We start from the raw sequence: 20,057 nt of genomic DNA on the forward strand, positions 1-20,057 counted from the left end.
TCCAGAATCTATATTCAGCCAAATCTAAGGAATCTATTAAATTTTTTATTTATTTTTATTTATTTTATTTTTATTTTTATCTTTTTTGAGACGGAGTCTCGCTCTTTTGCCCAGGCCGGACTGCAGTGGCGCTATCTCGGCTCACTGCAAGCTCCACCTCCCGGGTTCACCCCATTCTCCTGCCTCAGCCTCCCGAGTAGCTGGGACTACAAGCGCCCGCCACCACGCTCGGCTAATTTTTTTTTTGTATTTTTAGTAGAGACGGGGTTTCACCGTGTTAGCCAGGATGGTCTCGCTCTCCTGACCTCGTGGTCCACCCGCCTCGGCCTCCCAAAGTGCTGGGATTACAGGTGTGAGCCACCGCGTTTAAAATGTACTTTGATTTCTGTTAACAGTTTATAAATGCACTGTGTTTCTCTATTTTAATAAAATTATATATTTTAAACAATCTTACCTGTAAATGGTGGGTGACAGACACATTCATATGCTTGCTCATCCCAATTTTCTCTTTTATTAATGCAACTGCCATTATTTTTACATGGTTTAAAAGAACATGCATCAAGTTCCTGGCAGTATTTTCCAGAAAATGGAGGCTGGCAATGGCAGCTATATGTCTTGCTCCAAACTTCACTAAGACATTTACCATGACCAGAGCAAAATTCTGAACTCAGAGATTCCTGGCAGAACTGCTGTTTCACTGTCACATTTAGTCGAAGTCCCAGTGGACAAGGTGATGGACCACTTGCCATAACTGTGATAAAATAATGTGTCCCAACACTCAGCCACTTAGAATTAACAGTGTGCATTCCTTTTAGTCTGCAGCCAAAAAGTAACTGATCTTCCGTTGTGGTATTTTGCACACAGCCAACGAAAGATGTTTCAGAAACATTCATCAAATTTGTTTCTGGAAATTGAAGAGATGGTTCAGAAGAAATTACAAGGATATCTCCTAATTGAATTTGCAAAGGGCAAATCTGGGGAACAGCTCGATTGCCTGAAGTATCTATTTTAGTGTTTACACCCAAAAACCAGCAATCTCTGTAGAAGTCCAAGCAGATGTTTTCTGTTAGTGTCCAATTTACCGCATATGATGAGGGTTGTGGATGCCATTCTTCCACCAATTGCCGTCTACATGTTTTTCCATTTATGAAAGAGCTGTGAAAAACCATCAGGCTCAGAATGATGATTGATTTGTCAGTCATTTTTGGGTAATTGTATTTTACAGTTTATCATAAAGAATTGCTGCAAAATGGTGTTTTAAGTATTACCGGAAATTTCCAAGTAAAGTTGTGGTTAGGGATTCCTGGGAATTGGAATTGACCTTTTTTCTATCCCCAAAGTAGCTTTGATGACAGTGTGCTTTGATGGAGAAACAGGAATTCAAATGTTGTAAATATTCCTTTAAACAGAAAAAAACATATATTGTTAGTGAAGTTTTCCCTAAATTAATAATATAGAAAATGCTAGCTCTTTTTGTAGATTTCATAAGAGCCTACACTGCAAAGATAGTGTCACCAGCAGCTGGGGACCTTCTTTGGGAAAGAAGGCCAAGAAAAACATGATCAAGATATGTTGATCTGGTCAAGCTTTATATAGTCACCTGATTCTGAAAAGTTCTGGTTTCATGACATAATTAAGCCAGCAACTTACTGCGGTCTTTTGTGTTTTCTCTTTACACCAAACTTCAATCTAATCAAAACACAGCACAGCCAAGATTCTTTTACAGATGGTTTCAATTTTCTTGGGAGATAAGCATTCCTCTTCTGATTAGTTTTCAAAAAACACCTTTAAAACATAGAAGAGTAAACACCATTTAAACATATTTTTCATGTAATATTTTATATAAAAATAAGCCTTAAAATAACTGATAGTGATAATCATGTTCCTTTTATGATAATCCAGAGGATGGGAACTCCCATATATATGTAAAATTCTGTTGTGCAAATGACTAACCTAGAATGAGTCTTCTGTAGGAATGGTGGAAGGTGCCAGATAAAGAGGGAAAAGAAAGTCACAAAGCAGTAATGAAAAGATTATAAATATAAGTAAATAAAGTAAAAATAAATATAAGTTAAATGGTAGTAACTGAAAGGAGGGGTCAGCCCGTCAATTCTGTTGTTCCAGAGGGCAAGAAAACATAAAGGATTTCTGAGTTTAATATATTGACCTATTTTTTTTAAAGGGTAACTACCAATTATTGAAGGTTTTCTCTGTACAAATCACTCTACTACTTGATTAACAAAGAAACTGCAATCCTCACAATTAAACTCAAATTTTGAGAGGAAAGGTAAATGACGTTAGTGAAAAAAACGTGTTCTTTGGATCTCAGTTATGTTATTCGTTTGTTTAATGTCCTTAGGCAACCTGAGATTTAATTCTCTCCACTTTCAAATAGGTACACCAGGGAGAAGTACACCTAATTAACAAGGTAGTATTGAAGATGGAATGACTACGTAAACATATATGAGTCACTCAATAAATAGTAGCTTTTATTTTTGTTATTGTACAATTTCATCCAGCAGGTAAGTGGTATATGTTGGATTAAAATTCAGGTTTGTCAGATTCAAAATATCGGCATTTTCTACTGTACCATAAAGATCAATTAAATGTTGTTAAAATACATTATGGTATGCCATTATATAATTTATTTGTTAATTCATATCAAATCTTTATGGTAAGTCTAACATTTTAATGGGTATTTTAGATCAGGCAGAAATCAAATTTGAATTATAAATTACCTCTTTGCAATTTCAGTTCTACATATTATAAATCTATGAAATATAAATTCATGTGACAAATAACACAAATATGCATATAGAAAGATAAAATACAACTTCTACATAATTAAATGTTCTACATAATCATGTCAATTTCAAATATATTAATCACCTTGTTAATTTTATAGATTTAAATTATCAATCTTGCTAAAGGTTTAAAAAATAATTCAAACAAGTATATTTGAGCTCAATCTATGTGCAAGGCAATATGCTCAGTACCAAGATTCATCAATAATCAGTTGGAATAGGGTATCAATGGAAGGAATTAAGAACTCAATGAAGGAGACAGATCATTAGACAAGCAACATCATCAAATTGCTATCAACAAAATAGTCTAATGGTCTGAGACATGTAGCAAGGACATTTAGTCCAATCCAGGAAACAAAATCTAAGCTAAAATGATAAAACGGAATCACCTGGGAAAATTGCCAAAGGAAAAATGTTCCAGGAGAGAGCATCTACATCTAAAGATTTTGAGGTGAATGTGACGCTGGATGCCTTTAAGGAAGTAAGAGAAGTGGAGCTTTCTCATCAAAGAGGGAAAAGGAATTACAATTAAAGATAAGCACTCCATTTAGGAAGAGATTATATCAAGAAGGAGCAGCCATTCTCAGTAAAGGAGCTCATATTTTATTCGAGAGCAATGAAGAGCCTCTTGAAGATTTCACATGGATGATTAACAAAATAAATAAATAAATAAATCCTCACTTAACTTTGTCCATAGGTTCTTGGAAACTGCGACTTCAAAACAACATATGACAAAATCAATTTTGTTCTCTCTTCAATGTTATAATGAAAAGACAGAGAAGGAAAAGATGTTGAGGACCAACATGTTGTGTGTCGTTTTGCTTAAAGTCACAATTTTGAAGAACCTGTCAACTACATTGAGAACTCACTATAATTTAATAGCATTAGTCTAGTTTCAAGGTGAGGAACATATTGGTGAGTGCAATTAAAAGAATTGAGACACTTGTGGAGGAGAAAACAACACTAATGTAGTGAAACAATAATGAAGACTAATTAGTACAGAGGCAATACAAATATAACACTCGTGAAGTCCATAAATATTGAAATGGTAGAATTACTACATCTCCAAGGCTGTTGGCCTAAAGAAAGAGAAGAAAATCCAGGAAGACCAGTTGGAGCAGTAAGACGGCAAGGAAGAGGGGAGAAGTCTGATTCACTTGTGCATACGCTCAGTTTAAGGTCTATCTGAGTGATTTTCTAGCACAAGTGTTCAGAAATCACAAGAGAGAAAGTGAGGTTTTAGAGAAAGATATGGATCACTAGGCAATATTGAAATACTTTTGTACCTGTAAATCACAAATTTACAGTAGTAGCAACCTGCACAGGTGTATTATTTTCCCAGCAGCTTAGTTGAAAAGGATACACTAAAGATTAAATAGCAAATGAGTTAAACACAGTCACAAATTTATTTCCACATGTAAATGCGAGGAAACAAATTACATTTGCATTGAAGCAAAATTAGGCCTATGTGACATTTTTAGACCGACTGCAGATGTGAGCCCACATTATTGTGGGGCTAATCCCACAGTTCTTAGAGCACGCTGGGTCTCTAGTTATTGTGCATTTATGTTTTCAAAGAGAAAGTGGCTTGATGCATTGCATTTCCGCCTTGTGAAAATTTAAATAAATGAAAATAGCAGCAAAGGAAAAAAAAACACTAACAGAAAAACATCTATGAAGTCACTGTATATCTATACATGCTGAATACAAAATGCTTTGGATTTTATTGGGAACTAGAGTAATATAAACATTATAAATTTGAAAAAGGTGATGTAATTTTGACCCCAAAGGTATGATGTTATGTGTCTCAGTTTTTCATTTATAAAGACATTTTTCAAACTCTGTCAAAATAGCAAGCCAAATGGCATTCTCCTCAATTCTAAACACACATATTGATTAAAATCAGGAAGTAATTTTATCCCAGGTGATATTACCATTAACATCTGATAAATTCTTGAGCCAAGAAGTCCAGAAACCCAGAACTACGATGGAGCCATTGACAGCATTTCACATAATTACAACCATAACATCACTTGACAGGTTACGTTACCAGAAAAATATTTCACAGGAAAATATGTGTAATTTCAGAACTGTATGAACTGTATCACTTTTTTAGTAGCTTTGTAGTTAGGTTATTCTAACAAATAAAGTCCAACTTAAATTCAGTAGTTAAGAAAACATGAACAATATTTCTTCTTTCACAAACAGCTGTCATCTTAAATTACATCTTTAAAAAAAAAAGTAATAAGTTTAAACAAATAAGTTTTATATAAGCCAAAAAATAATTTGAATAGAACATGCTCATTATAATAGTTGGCATATAATAGGCATTCAATTAAAGATAGTTGAGTAGAGATTGGAGATGATGGATGTAATTTATTTCTATTTGCACTCAATAGACAGTATTATGAACTGTGGAAGCCTTTAATAAGCTTGTAGTTGATTCTATATACCTGATATTTTTCATGTTTCACTTCTTTAAGAACTATGGCCTCCACAATAAGCAGCTTTTTATTTGTATAAATTATACATTGTACTTTCAAAACATATACAAAGAGGAAAATTAGAAATAGAAGAGATAAAATTAACAGATATAAAAGTTCTCATAATTTATGCCTGTGCTCTAGAAAGTAAGCAACAAATTTCACCTACCACAGATTGGACTAAAATTATAGGAGTGAAAATGTGTGTTTCAGAAATGCTACCAGCAGTGTGAATGATGAACATTTTAGCAAGGATACTAGAAAAGGGAAAAAAATGGTAAATTTTAAAATAAAACTGAGAGTACTAGTGAAGAGACAGCTGATGTATTCATATTTTTTAAGGGAGTAGTGACTGACTTTATCAATTATGCTCCTACTATTGGGAGACACCGGTCCTTCTTTAGTACACTGTCTTGATTATGACAATGATCCTGTGAGGTACATAGTCACGGCCCTATTTTAAAAATGAGAAAACTTAAGTCACCATAGTGTCCAAAGAAATAAAAATAAAAAGAGTAAAAAATAAAAAATAAAATGAGAAAACTGAAGCACAGAAAGATTAAGGACTTGCCCAAGCTCACACAATCAATAAGCGGTGGTGCATATATTGACCTGACTCCAAAACACATGCTCTCAGTCACATTTACCATCTCATACACAAATGCACACACCCAGTTAGGCTTCTGAGGCAAAGGAGGCAGGTAATTTAGGAGAAAGAATATTCACAACATGATTGCCAATAAGGCATAGGATTAAACAAAGTGGCTCAGGCAAAAGATGATAAACAATCCTGGAGAACAATAATATTCAAGAGACAAGTGAAAGAAGGTATCTCAAGTTATCCTTGCATTTTGTTAAGAAAAACAAAGAAAAAGGTTTTCAGAATTTTTAGAGTTGGCACTTTTATAAATTATGAAGTGAGTTTTCTATATTTGATTATCATAATGGTGGTAAACTCAGTAACTGGTCAGTTGATGCTATAAGAGCAGGTAGATTTGAGTGGTATGGTGAGATTATGGGAGAGAAAAATCAAATTTAAAAAATCTTTGAAAAAATTGTCTATGGAAGAAGAGTAATTAAGTAAACAAGTTGCCAAAATAGAGTTAAAATCTCATTTCCTACATCAACTTCTTCATAAAGCTGTGTTTAAACTCAGATCTCTACAAGTGCCTTCACATTATAGTATCCTTTTTGAAGAAGAAATAATAGGTAGAAATGTACCTTCATTCAATTCCCTCTTATTTCTGTCTCCCAGGTTTATATAATCCTAAAGTAAATAAACAGTCAGGAATGAAGTGATTGTAGGGAATGTGCAAGGGTCAGTGATGTCAGGAGGTAGAAAGAGCCACAAGACTGTCACAGATGAGCTGAAGAATGAAGTGCATTGTGGATTACGCTTGGGGGTGGGGGAAGGTCAGAACTTTTTGTTTTGCTCATCACTCAGCTACTTACAAATGTATAATTTTATAATGCTTTTTAACATGCTTAAATGTTTAGGGATTAAATTTAATATGTCAGTATTTTTAAAATATTTTCCTTTTTAATCCGCACACTCTATGAGTAGGCCTCAGAAATTTTAAATAGCTGTATTAAAGAGTACTTATTAGAAACAGTTTGTCTTCTGTGAAGTGAAATCGATTTTCTGTAAGTAATCTAGAATGGAAAATAATTGACAATAGTATCACTATATCTGTGAATGTCCATGTATACATGTGCGTTTGTCCGTGTGTGGGAGAAGGGAGGTGTATGCAGCCTTCATCTCAATTTGAGTCATCACAGCATATTGGTATTGTTAGTTATTTCTCTTTTGTAGATGATTAAAATGAGAATTTAAATGATTACATTGAGGTTTCATTATTCAACTCTTTTAAGATCATATTTCCTATCTCTTAACAGAGATAATATATTTTTTCTAGAATATTTTATATTTTAATAAGGAAAAACTACATTTAAGAAAAACACCTAAATTATCGTTGCCATTATACTGTTGGTCTATAGTATATGGATTAAAAGTGGTAAAGGAAATGGAAAGAAACATCAATATATTGTAACTGGAGTAAAGAATGACGCTTGGTAACTCACTGATTATAGAGTATAAAAGATTTACCATTCAAGATATCATTTCAATTGCAATTATAAATTTTGCATTAACATTTCTTTAGCTTGTGGTTAAATTTTTATCAAAATATATAATTCCATATATGACATTATTAAAAAGTATAGAGATTATTGTTGACATATTAAAATATGCTGTAAGAAATTAGTTTTTTTGAAACACTTTAAGCTTGCCTTAAAAAATATTATCTAGACAACTTTGCCGTTATCTAGAGGGTGAAAATATTATTATTAAACAGAAATGGATGAGACCATAGCATCATACATTTACCAACATGATTATTTGCTTTTAAAAAACAGAGCTGGTTTTATAAAAGAGATTTTAAATAAATTATGCCTTATTTTGTACTTCCTTTTCCTTTCTCCACATATGGTCTTATAGATTATTGATTTTTTAAAAAATATAAGTATAACTTCTTTTCCATTGTCTATGTTTTAGCTTTCATGAAAAAAAGGTTCTCTGTTTAAACATTGACCTGTCATTGAAATTAAGATAGCTTAAGTATATAAAAGTCAAAGGCTATATGCGACTTATAGACAAAAATGTTTTGCTTCCATGTTTTGACAATTATGAATAAAGCTGCTATAAAGAGCATAAGGATGTCTTACAAAACAAAACATACTCTTACCATGTGATCCAATAATCATACTCAACTCACACAAATCATACTTTGGGTATTAACTCAAAGAAGTTGAAAAATTACATCCCAGAAAATCCTGCACATGGATCTTTATTATATTAACTTTTTAAATACATATTTTGTTAAAAAAATTTAGTAGAGTTTTAAATTTACAGAGTTATTAGGAAGAGAGTGCCGAATGTTCTCATGTATACCATATTGTCCAGTTTCTATGATTTTTAATGTTTCATATTAGTATAACACATTTGTCACAATTAATGAGTTAATATTAGTATATTAACTAATGAATTTTACTTAATGTCAATGCTTTATTCAGACTTTTTCATTTTTTACATTATGTTCCCTTTTCTTTTCTAGGATCCTATTCAGGCTACTACGTTACATATAGTAGTCATATCTTCTTAGGCTCTTCCTGGTTGTTACTTGCCTTGTTTTGATGACCTTGAGATTTTTTAGGACTATTGGTTAAGTATTTGTAGAACACCCTGCAGTTATGATTCATCTGATTTCTTATCCATTGTTGTACAAAAGTAATATGTACTGGGGAGAAAGGCCACGGAAGTAAAATCTTCTTTAAGAAGTGAAGCAGTAAAGTGTCATTTTCATCACATCATATGGTATATAAGTAGTCACCATTAATGTTAACCTTGATCACCTGTCTTGAGGTAGTATTTGTCAAGTTTCACCACCACTCTTTTAACCCTGCCTCCACTGCCATACTAATTCTTTGGAATGTAATAAACTATACTTAGTTTTGGAAGAAACTATTAAACTGTTTTCCAAAGTGGTGGTACCATGATTTTAAAAAAATGTTTACCAGAAATTAATCAGGAGTTATTATTACTTTGCATCTTTGCTAGCGGTAGCAGTGTGAGTTCTTTGGATTTTAGCCATTTAAATAGGTATTTACTGGTATCTCATTGTTGCTTGCTTAAATTTCTAATGACAAATGATGCTGAACACCATTTTATATGTTTATTTACCATCTGTATATTTTGGGGGTCGAATTGTCTATTCAGATCTTATGCACGTTTAATTAGTTATTTGTTTTATTATTATTGAGTTTTAAGAATCCTTTTACATTTGGATAAAAATCCTTTATTAGATATGTGTTTTGCCAATATTTCTCCAAGTAGCTATTTTTGTTCTCTTAACAGTGTCACTTCAGAGCAGATTTTACTTTTAATAAAGTCCAAATTTCCATTTTCTGTCATGAATTATGCTTTCGGTGTTGTATCAAAAAATGTATTGCCAAGCCCAGGGTCATCTACATTTTATCCTATGTTTTCTCCTAGAAATTTTGTAGTGAAGTGTTTTACATTTAGGTATGTAATTCATTTTGATCTAATTTTTGTGAAGAGTGTAAGTTGTAAATTCAATGCCTATGTTCATTTTATTTGCATATGAATATCAAATTCTTCCAAAACCAATTAATAAGAAGACTATACTTTTGGCTTTGAATTACATTTGATTATTTATCACAAATTAGTTGACTACATTTGTGTGGGTCTATGTTTGGACTATCTATTCTGTTCCATTGATCTACATGCTTGCTCTTTTGTCAATACCAGGCTACCTTGATTATTGTTGCTTAATGGTTAAGTGTTGAAATAAGGCAGAGTGTATTCTCCAACCTTATTTTCTTCAGTATTTTGGTGGTTATTCTAGTCTTTTGCCTTACCATAAAAACTCTATAACCAGGGTGCCAATATTGGCAAAATAGCTTGATGTAATTTTGATTGGGATTTTACTGAATCTATGGATCAAAGAGGTAAAAAGAGCCTTAATTATGTTGAGGTTCCCAGTCAATGAACATGAAATCTCTTTCTATTTATTTATAATATTTATTTAGATTTTTATCAGAGTTTAGTTTTCCACATATAGGTCAGTACATAGTTTTATAGGTATATACCCAATTATTTATTTATTTTGGATACTATTACAAATGGTATTATTTTTCCTTTAAATATTAGTTGTTCATTGCTGTTACAGGGGAAAGCAGTTGACTTTGTATACAGTATTAAATTTTATCCTGGACCCATGCTATACTGACTTATTTAAGGCAATTTTTAATATTTGGGAATACAGACCATTTTATGTCTTTCTTATTAGTCTGCATATATTTTCATGCTTTTATTTTCTAATTGCACTAGCTAGAATTTCCTAGTGTTGAATAGCAGTGATGAGAGGACATTCTTGCCTTGTTCCAGACCTTTGGAGGAAAGTATCCATTTTTCTACACGAATTAGCATAACTGTAGGATTTTACAGATGTTCTTTACTAAATTGCTGTTTTTCTCCTCTATTTTTGGCTTTCTGAGAGTTTTCATCCAGATTAGTTGTTAAATTTTGTAAAATATTTTTTCTGTGTCAGTTCATATAATTATAAAATATTTTTCCTTTAGAGTATCGATATGGTAGATTACAATGATTAATTTTAAAATGGAGACCTAACTTTGCACTGTGGAATAAATTACTGTTTATTTATTTCTATAATAAATAAAAAATTTATTATTCTTTTTACTTATTGTTGGATTCAAGTTTAAATATTTGTTGAGAATGTTGTGTCTATGTTCATGAGAGTTATTAGTCTATAGTTTTCCTTTATTTTAATACATTGGTCTACTTTTGGAATTAGGGTAATGTTAGCCTCAGGAAATGACTTAGGAAGTGTTCCATCTGCTTCTATTTTACTGGAAGAGGTTATTTAGAATTGGCATCATTTCTTCCTTTCACAGTTGATAGAATTTACCAGTGAATTAATCTGAGGTGATTTATTTTATGAAAGAGTATTAGTTATTGATTCAATTTCTTTAATATATGGAGGCCTATTCAGATGATCTTTTCTTACATGAGTATTGATAGTTTGTGTCATTCAATAAATTTGTCTATTTTATCAACATTTTCAAATATTGAGACAGAAAATTGTTTTTAGTATCCTTTTATATATCCTCTTAATGCCCATAGGAACAATAATGGCAATCCCTGTTTGATTTATTATATTAATAACTTGTGTCCTCTCTCTCTTTTCTCCCTTGATTAGCCTGACTAGAGTCTTTACCAATTTTATTAATATTTTCAAATAATAACTTTTGTATTAGTTTATTTTCTTTATTGTTTTTCTATTTTTAATCTTACTGAGGTCTGTTCTAATTTTAATTATTTCTCTTCTTTTGCTTAGTTTGGCTGTTATTTCTCTAGCTTCTTAAAGTAGAAGCTTAAGTTATTGATTATAGATTTTACTTTCTAATATATGCATTTAATGTTATACGTTTGTCTCTGTGCACTGCTTTTTCTGGATCTCACATGATTTGACCAGTTATAGTTTCATTTTCATTTAGTTCAAAATATTTTTTAAGTTTCTCTTCAGACTTCTTTGACCAATGTGTTATTCAAAGTACACTGTTAAATTTCAAATAATTTGACATTTCTTCAACTATATTTCTTTTACTGAATCCTACTTTTATTCCACTGTGGCATGGGGATATATGTTTTATGATTCCATTTTGTCTTCATGTGCTCAGGTGTGTTTTATGGTCTAGAATGTGTGCTATCTTGCTAAATGTTCTACACAGTCTCAAAAGAATTCCTCCTGCTGTTGGACAGAGTACTCTATAATTGCCAATTATATCAAGCTGTATTATAGTGCTGATTGGTCAAGCATATCTTTATGAGGTTTCTGCCTGCTTGGCTTATCAGTTACAAATAGGGGTATTTAATGTATCCAACCATAATGGTGGGTTTTCTCTTATTCCTGTCTGTTTTATCACTTGTCTAATATATTTTGGCATAACGTTGCTAGGTGCATGCACATATAGGATTGTTATGTCTGTTTGCAGAATTGATTCCCTGAAGACTGCTTTATCTGAAATTACTTGAGCTACTGAAGATTTCTTTTGATTAGTGGGAGCATAATATATCTTTTCTCGTCTCTTTTAACCTACCTGAGTCTTTATATTTAAAGTGTTTCTTGTAAATAGATTATAGGTGGGTCTTGTTTATTTGTTTTTCTCCACTCTGATAAGCAATTTTTTTGTAACTGTATTTCATTGATTTCCATATTCCTCTTTTTCTATGTGCTCTGGTTTTAGTTGGGTACTTTACATGATTATTTTTATCTTCTCTCTTAGAGCACCAATTACACTTCTTTTAATTATTGTATTGATTGTCCTGAGGTTTACAATATCCTTCCTTCCTTTCTTTCTTTTTTTTTTTTTTTTTTTTTTTTTGGCAGAGTCTTGCTGTTGCCAAGGCTAAAGTGCAATAGTTTGGTCATAGCTCACTGTAACCTTGATCTCCTCGACTCAAGGAATCCTCTGCCTCAGCCTCCCGAGTAGCTGGGTCTACCAGCACATGTCACCAGAGCAGACTATGAATTTTTTTTTTTTTTGAGACAAAATCTTGCTATGTTGCCCAGGTCTTGAACTCCTGCCTTCAAATGATTCTCTTACCTCAGCTTCACAAAGTGCTGGGATTACAGGCATGAGCCATCACACCCAGTCACAATATCCTTTTTTAACTAATTTACTTTGATTTTTAAATAACAGTATTCTGCTTCATGTGTAGCACCTGTACCTTATAACAGAGTATTCCTAATTTATCTATCCTGATCTTTCTGACATGACTGTTATTTCACCTATCCATAGGCTACAATCACCCAATATATGGTTATCAGGTTATCATTATTACTTTGAAGTTATTTCTATAACTATTAATAAGGAAAAGAAGGCATTTTATTTTATCTTTACTTATTCCTTCTCTGTCTTCCTTTCCTCATGTAGATCTGAGTTTCTGACCTATATTATTTCACTCTCCCTTTTTCAATATTGTTTGCATGACATGTCTGCCTTCATTAAAATCTCTCAGATTTTGTTAGTCTGAGAAAGTTTTTACTTCTTCACTTTTAAAGTATCATTTTACTAGGTATAGAATTCTAGGTTAGTGGGCTTTTTCTCTTGAAAGGTGTATCATTGCACTCTTCTCATTTGTATAGTTTCTGATAAGAGGTGGGCTGTAATTCTGATCCTTGTTCCTGTATAGAAAAAGTGTTTTTTTAATCCCTCTGGCTTTATTTAAGATTTTTCCTTTGTCTTTCATTTTCTGCAGTTTGCATATGACATGCCTAGAGAAATTTTTTTGTTTGTTTTGTTTTTATCTTTATAACTTATTTAGCTTAGTGTTCTCTCAACTTCCAGGACATGAGAATCATTTGTCACTCATTTTGGAAAGTTTTCAGCCATTATTTTTTCAAATATTTTTTCAGCTCTGTTCTCTTTCTTCTCCTTCTAATATTACAATAACACATAATACACTTTTTGAAATTGTCCCACAGTACTTAGATACTCTGCTGTGATTTTATTTTATTTTATTTTTCCTCTTTGAGTTTTAGTTTGGGAAATTTCTGTTGAAATATTTTCAAGCCCACTGATCTTTCCTTAGCTTTCTACCTATGTCCATTCTCTAATGAACCTATCAATGGTGTTTATTTCTATTATGGTATTTTTTATTTCAAGCATTTTCTTTCAGTTCTTTCTTAGAGTCTCCATCTCCCTGTTTACTCATTTGTTCTTGCATTCTGTCTTCCTTTTTTATTAGATCTCTTAACATATTATTCATAGTTATTTTAAATTATCTATGTGGTATTTACAACATCCTCGTGATGTATGAATTTGGTTCTGATGATTACTTTGTCTCTTCAGATTATTCTTTCTTTCCTTTAGGTATGCCTTGCAAATTTTTGTTGAAATTCAAGCATACTGTATCGGGTAATAGGAACTGAGATGAATAGGCCTCTAATGTGGAGATCTCTGTCAATGTGGTTGGGCTTTGGCTTTATTTAGAGTTTGCTATACCTAACGGTGCCTAAGACTTGATTTCAAATTCCTTTAGTGTCTGGTTTTGTTGTCCCTTTTGCTTTGGACTTTCCTAAGTACTCATCTACAGAGAATGTCTATGATTTGCAGCTTTCAACTATTGTCTTTTATGGTATTGAGGTTCTGTTGGTTTGATGGTAACGTATAAGAGAGGGAAATGATATAATCTATGATCTATGGTCTATGATCCTCCAGTTAAATCTCAGTCTTTTCTTGGGTCTGTGTCTCTAGCCTGTAGCCTTAAGAAATGTTTCTTCTGCCGGGAGTGGTGGCTCACACCTGTAATCCCAGCACTTTGAGAGGCCTAGATGGGCAGATCACGAGGTCAGGAGATCGAGACCATCCTGGCTAACATGGCGAAACCCCATCTCTACTAAAAAATACAAAAAATTAGCTGGGCATGGTGGCGGGCGCCTGTAGTCCCAGCTAGTCAGGAGGCTGAGGCAGGAGAATGATGTGAACCCAGGAGGCAGAGCCGAGATCACGCCACTGCACTCCACCCTGGGTGACAGAGCAAGACTCCGTCTCAAAAAAAAAAAAAAAAAAAAAAAAGAAATGTTTCTTCTTATATGAATTTCCCATTTTCATTGAGATAGAAAGTATACAGGGGGCTAGAGTATGATAAATGCCCTTGCTAACAGTCCTGGCATGACTCTGGCCAAACTCTTCCCCACTGGAGAGTAGGCCTTTGTTAGAAAGAAGATCTGGGTTCATTTAAAAAGGATAACTCTTCCCTCCCCACTCCCTGGATCCCACAGAATCATTCTCAGATCTTTACAGTGAGAGCGTGGAGAAAAATCCTGGAGGAAAAGCCTCTGAAAGTGTGGGGACCTACCTAAGACTGCAGTGTAGCCCCAGGGAGATTCTCCCTCACACGAATCACATGAATACACAAAGTGTATTTTGTTAGATGACTCAGGACCCAGAGGTATCCAATGAGTAAATTGGAGATGAAAATAAACATAACATAAGAGTAGTAACATACTATAAACAGAAAGAACATTCATCTTCCTTTCGTTGATTGGATGACAGAAGAATGCCAGAAAGGAAGCAGAGCCTCTGCAGGAGCTACAGACTGACAGATCGTAACAGATTCTCCTTAGAGAATTTAAGATGGTTAATGTGGAATCTAGAAAATTTAAGATGGTTGGTGTAGAATTCTAGCTTTTCTCTAAGATTTTTTTCATCATAAATGGTTTATATTACACATTCCCATCAGCAGTTTTTGAGGGTTCCAATTACTCTGTATCATCTCCAATACTTGGTATGGGTGGTCTTTTTAACTTTTTAACTATTTTAACTAAACTAAAATATTTTATTGTGGTTTAATTTAATTATCAATTATGTCAAACATCTTTTTAATCCTTGTTTGCCACCTTCATATCTTCTTTGGTAAAATAACTGTTCAAACATATTGCCTACTGTTATTTGGGTTTTTTGTTTTTGTATTACTGAGTGTTTAGAGTGCTTTAAACATTCTAGATGAAAACTCTATGCTAGACATATGACTTGCAAATATTTCCTAACAATCTGTGGATTAAATTTTCATTTTCTGATGAAGTAGCTCTTAAGATTTTCATTTGATAATGTCCAATTAATAATTTTTCTCAGTGCTTTCAAACTTAAATGTAAACCTCCTGTCAATATGGTGAAATACAGCAAGCAATTCCTTTCTGTTTACTTGTTTGTTTCCCCACTGTAGACTCCCACCTTGGAATGCTGCAATGTGAAGTGACTTCTTCTAGATGTTAACTCAGCTGTACTTCTGAAACCTCCTATCAGCATCAATCTGCCTATTACTATTGCCTCACTTCTCTGTTGGATCCTTGTTTCCTGGACCACACATATTATTGTTATAATCTCTCTTTTTGCTGGAGAAAATTTTCTTTTTTTTTTCTTTTTTTTATTATTATTATACTTTAAGTTTTAGGGTACATGTGCACAATGTGCAGGTTAGTTACATATGTATACATGTGCCATGCTGGTGTGCTGCACCCACTAACTCGCCATCTAGCATTAGGTATATCTCCCAATGCTATCCCTCCCCCCTCCCCCCACCCCACAACAGTCCCCAGAGTGTGATGTTCCCCTTCATGAGTCCATGTGTTCTCATTGTTCATTTCCCACCTATGAGTGAGAATATGCGGTGTTTGGTTTTTTGTTCTTGCGATAGTTTACTGAGAATGATGATTTCCAATTTCATCCATGTCCCTACAAAGGACATGAACTCATCATTTTTTATGGCTGCATAGTATTCCATGGTGTATATGTGCCATATTTTCTTAATCCAGTCTATCATTGTTGGACATTTGGGAAAATTTTCCAATAGGTCTCTCAGCAAGGTGAAATGGGATATGCATTTTTAAAACTTCAAATATCTCAAAAATATCATTTGATTCACACTTTTGATTAATATTTTTTGACTGAAGTAGAGTGCTGGGTTGAAGATCATTTTCCTGTAGGAAAGGTATTTCTTCATCTCTTCCAGTTTCTTTGATGTAAAAGTCCATTATTCTTCTTACTTCAAATCCTTTGATTATGACCTTATTTTTGGTATGTTTTTCTCCCACGAATCCTTATCTCTATTGTTAAAAAATTTTCAGTGATTAAGACTTGAAGTATGTCAGTTTTCATTCATTTAGATGTATCAAAATAAGGCATGTATGTGTGTTGTTGTTAATTTAGAAATTTGTTATTTAGTTCTAAAATAGTATTACTCAAGGCAATTATTTCATTCAATGGTTTCTTATTCCATTGGTAAATATGGTGCAATGTTTGATGATGCACATAATATTCTCTGTCTGCCTCTTGCTCTTTTTGAGGCTGAACTTCAAAAGCATTCTTTGACTGTACTTAAAACACTTTAAGGCGAGGGTTAATTTGTGAAGAATTTGTGAATAGGAGTTACTTTCTCACCAATTCCTTAAGGATATATTTGTTTTTAAATTTTACCTACAGAGATTCCAATTCCATTCTCACAGTCATGCAATAAAATTGACAAACAGTAACTAGACTATTTTATTTTCTTGCAATAAGAATACATTATACATGACATTACTTAAAAGAGCTGTAGGAAAATAGCACACCTGCTGCTTTTCCCACTAATGGTATATGCTTTTCATCTACTAGGGAGAAATTACTCTTTAAAGAGTATGTAAATAATTCTATTTTAAACCAGAGAAAATTATTAATTAACACTATTAACTTCTTAATACAAATGCATTCGGTGTGTGTGTGTGCGCGTGAGAGAGAGAGAGAGAAAAGAGAGATCTAGAGAGATGGAATTGTAGCATGTATTCAGAATATTTTTACAAGACGAAAGTCTATCAGAACTCCTAAAGTATAGAAATTAGATTTAAATACTCACCTATCTAGGACCTAAGGTTAACAACCTAACCTTCTCTTTGCTTACTTCATCTCCCATCTACATGCTTCTACATATGCTTTATCACACAGTCTTATAGGCAAACTGCTTATAATATGATGTGTATTGTGGAATCCACCTGCCCTAACCTAGATTAGGTAAATTTTTTTAATTGTTATTCCAGTCTTCCCAGGTAGGTACTATTTTTTTCCAATTTATGGATTAGCAAAATTGATGTCAAAAAGATCCAATAACTCAGGACAGGCGAGGTGACTCATGCCTATAATCTCAGCATTTTGGTAGGCTAAGACAGGGGGCTCACTTGACGTCAGAAGTTCAAGACCAGCCTGGTCAACATGGCAAAAAGTCATCTCTACTAAAAATACAGAAACTAGCCGGGTGTGATGGCACACACTCCTATAATCTCAGCTACTTGAGAGGCTGAGGCAAGAGAATCACTTGAACCTGGGAGGCGGAGGTTGCAGTGAGCCGAGATTATGCCACTGCACTCCAGCCTGGGTGATGCAGCAAGACTCTGTCTCAGAAAAAAAAAAAAAAAAATCACATGACTCATCTAAAATCATATAAATTGTATATGTTAAATTGAAATTGAGGATTCAAAACCTAGTGGCTAACTCTTAATATGTTGATCACCTTCAGGTTACCATTTCTGTGAAATTTTCCCCTACCTTTCCGGCACACTTAGACATTACTACCGGCAGTTACTCATACGCCTTACAGATCGTCTTAGTACAAAAATTACATTGTAGGCTGGGCACGGTGGCTCATGCCTGTAATCCCATCACTTTTGGAGGCCAAGGCAGGCGGTTCACGAGGTCAGGAGATCAAGACCATCCTGATTAACACGGTGAAACCCCATCTCCACTAAAAATACAAAAAATTAGCCTGGCGTGGCAAGCGCCTGTAGTCCCAGCTACTCAGGAGGCTGAGGCAGGAGAATGGCATGAACCCAGGAGGTGGAGCTTGAAGTGAGCCGAGATCGCGCCACTGCACTCCATCCAGCCTGGGCGACAGAGCGAGACTCCATCTCAAAAAAAACAAACAAAAAAAATTACATTGTAAGGTAATTTTAATTATAAAAATGCTTCTTCACAAATGTAAAAGAACAGAAATTATAACAAACTGTCTCTCAGACCACAGTGCAATCAAACTAGAACTCACGATTAAGAAACTCATTCAAAACCGCTCAACTAAATGGAAACTGAACAACCTGCTCCTGAATGACTACTGGGCACATAACAAAATGAAGGCAGAAATAAAGATGTTCTTTGAAACCAACGAGAACAAAGACACAACATAATCTCTGGGACACATTCAAAGCAGTGTGTAGAGGGAAATTTATAGCACCAAATGCCCACAAGAGAAAGCAGGAAAGATCCAAAATTGACACCCTAACATCACAATTAAAAGAACTAGAAAAGCAAGAGTAAACACATTCAAAAGCTAGCAGAAGGCAAGAAGTAACTAAAATCAGAGCAGAACTGAAGGAAACAGAGACACAAAAAACCCTTCAAAAAATTAATGAATCCAGGAGCTGGTTTTTTGAAAGGATCAACAAAATTGATAGACCGCTAGCAAGACTAATAAAGAAGAAAAGAGAGAAGAATCAAATAGATGCAATAAAAAACGATAAAGGGGATATCACCACCGATCCCACAGAAATACAAACTACCATCAGAGAATACTACACACAACTCTATGCAAATAAACTAGAAAATCTAGAAGAAATGGATAAATTCCTCCACACATACACCATCCCAAGACTAAACCAGGAAGAAGCTGAATCTCTGAATAGACCAATAACAGGCTCTGAAATTGTGGCAATAATCAATAGCTTACCAACCAAAAAGAGTCCAGGACCAGATGGATTCACAGCCGAATTCTACCAGAGGTACAAGGAGGAACTGGCACCATTCCTTCTGAAACTTTTCCAATCAATAGAAAAAGAGGGAATCCTCCCTAACTCATTTTATGAGGCCAGCATCATCCCGATACCAAAGCCAGGCAGAGACACAACCAAAAAAGAGAATTTTAGACCAATATCCTTGATGAACATTGATGCAAAAGTCCTCAATAAAATACTGGCAAACCGAATCCAGCAGCACATCAAAAAGCTTATCCACCATGATCAAGTGGGCTTCATCCCTGGGATGCAAGGCTGGTTCAATATACTCAAATCAATAAATGTAATCCAGCATATAAACAGAACCAAAGACAAAAACCACATGATTATCTCAATAGATGCAGAAAAGGCCTTTGACAAAATTCAACAACCCTTCATGCTAAAAACTCTCAATAAATGAGGTATTGATGGGATGTATCTCAAAATAATAAGAGCTATCTATGAAAAACCCACAGCCAATATCATACTGAATGGGCAAAAGCTGGAAGCATTCCCTTTGAAAACTGGCACAAGACAGGGATGCCCTCTCTCACCACTCCTATTCAACATAGTGTTGGAAGTTCTGCCTAGGGCAATTAGGCAGGAGAAGGAAATCAAGGGTATTCAATTCGGAAAAGAGGAAGTCAAATTGTCCGTGCTTGCAGATGACATGATTGTATATCTAGAAAAGCCCATGTCTCAGCCCAAAATCTCCTTAAGCTGATAAGCAACTTCAGCAAAGTCTCAGGATACAAAATCAATGTACAAAAATCACAAGCATTCTTATACACCAATAACAACAGACAAACAGAGAGCCAAATCATGAGTGAACTCCCATTCACAATTCCTTCAAAGAGAATAAAATACCTAGGAAT

At 33.9% G+C, this 20,057-nt stretch overlaps 1 protein-coding gene across 1 annotated transcript in view; it reads right to left on the bottom strand.

Annotated features, from left to right (window-relative positions):
• Nucleotides 1-20,057, bottom strand: part of LOC100974207 (eyes shut homolog) — a 1,877,183-nt gene that overhangs the window by 1,730,020 nt on the left and 127,106 nt on the right. Inside the window, exons 2-3 of the mRNA XM_063605324.1 lie at nt 1,651-1,785; nt 455-1,399 (exon numbers count right to left, since the gene is read on the bottom strand). Coding sequence (XP_063461394.1) covers nt 455-1,202 — 748 coding nt within the window. The 5' untranslated portion in view covers nt 1,203-1,399; nt 1,651-1,785. The remainder of the gene's footprint in view (nt 1-454; nt 1,400-1,650; nt 1,786-20,057) is intronic.

The sequence above is a fragment of the Pan paniscus genome, chromosome 5 (genome assembly GCF_029289425.2).
Source record: "Pan paniscus chromosome 5, NHGRI_mPanPan1-v2.0_pri, whole genome shotgun sequence".
Taxonomy (NCBI): domain Eukaryota; kingdom Metazoa; phylum Chordata; class Mammalia; order Primates; family Hominidae; genus Pan; species Pan paniscus.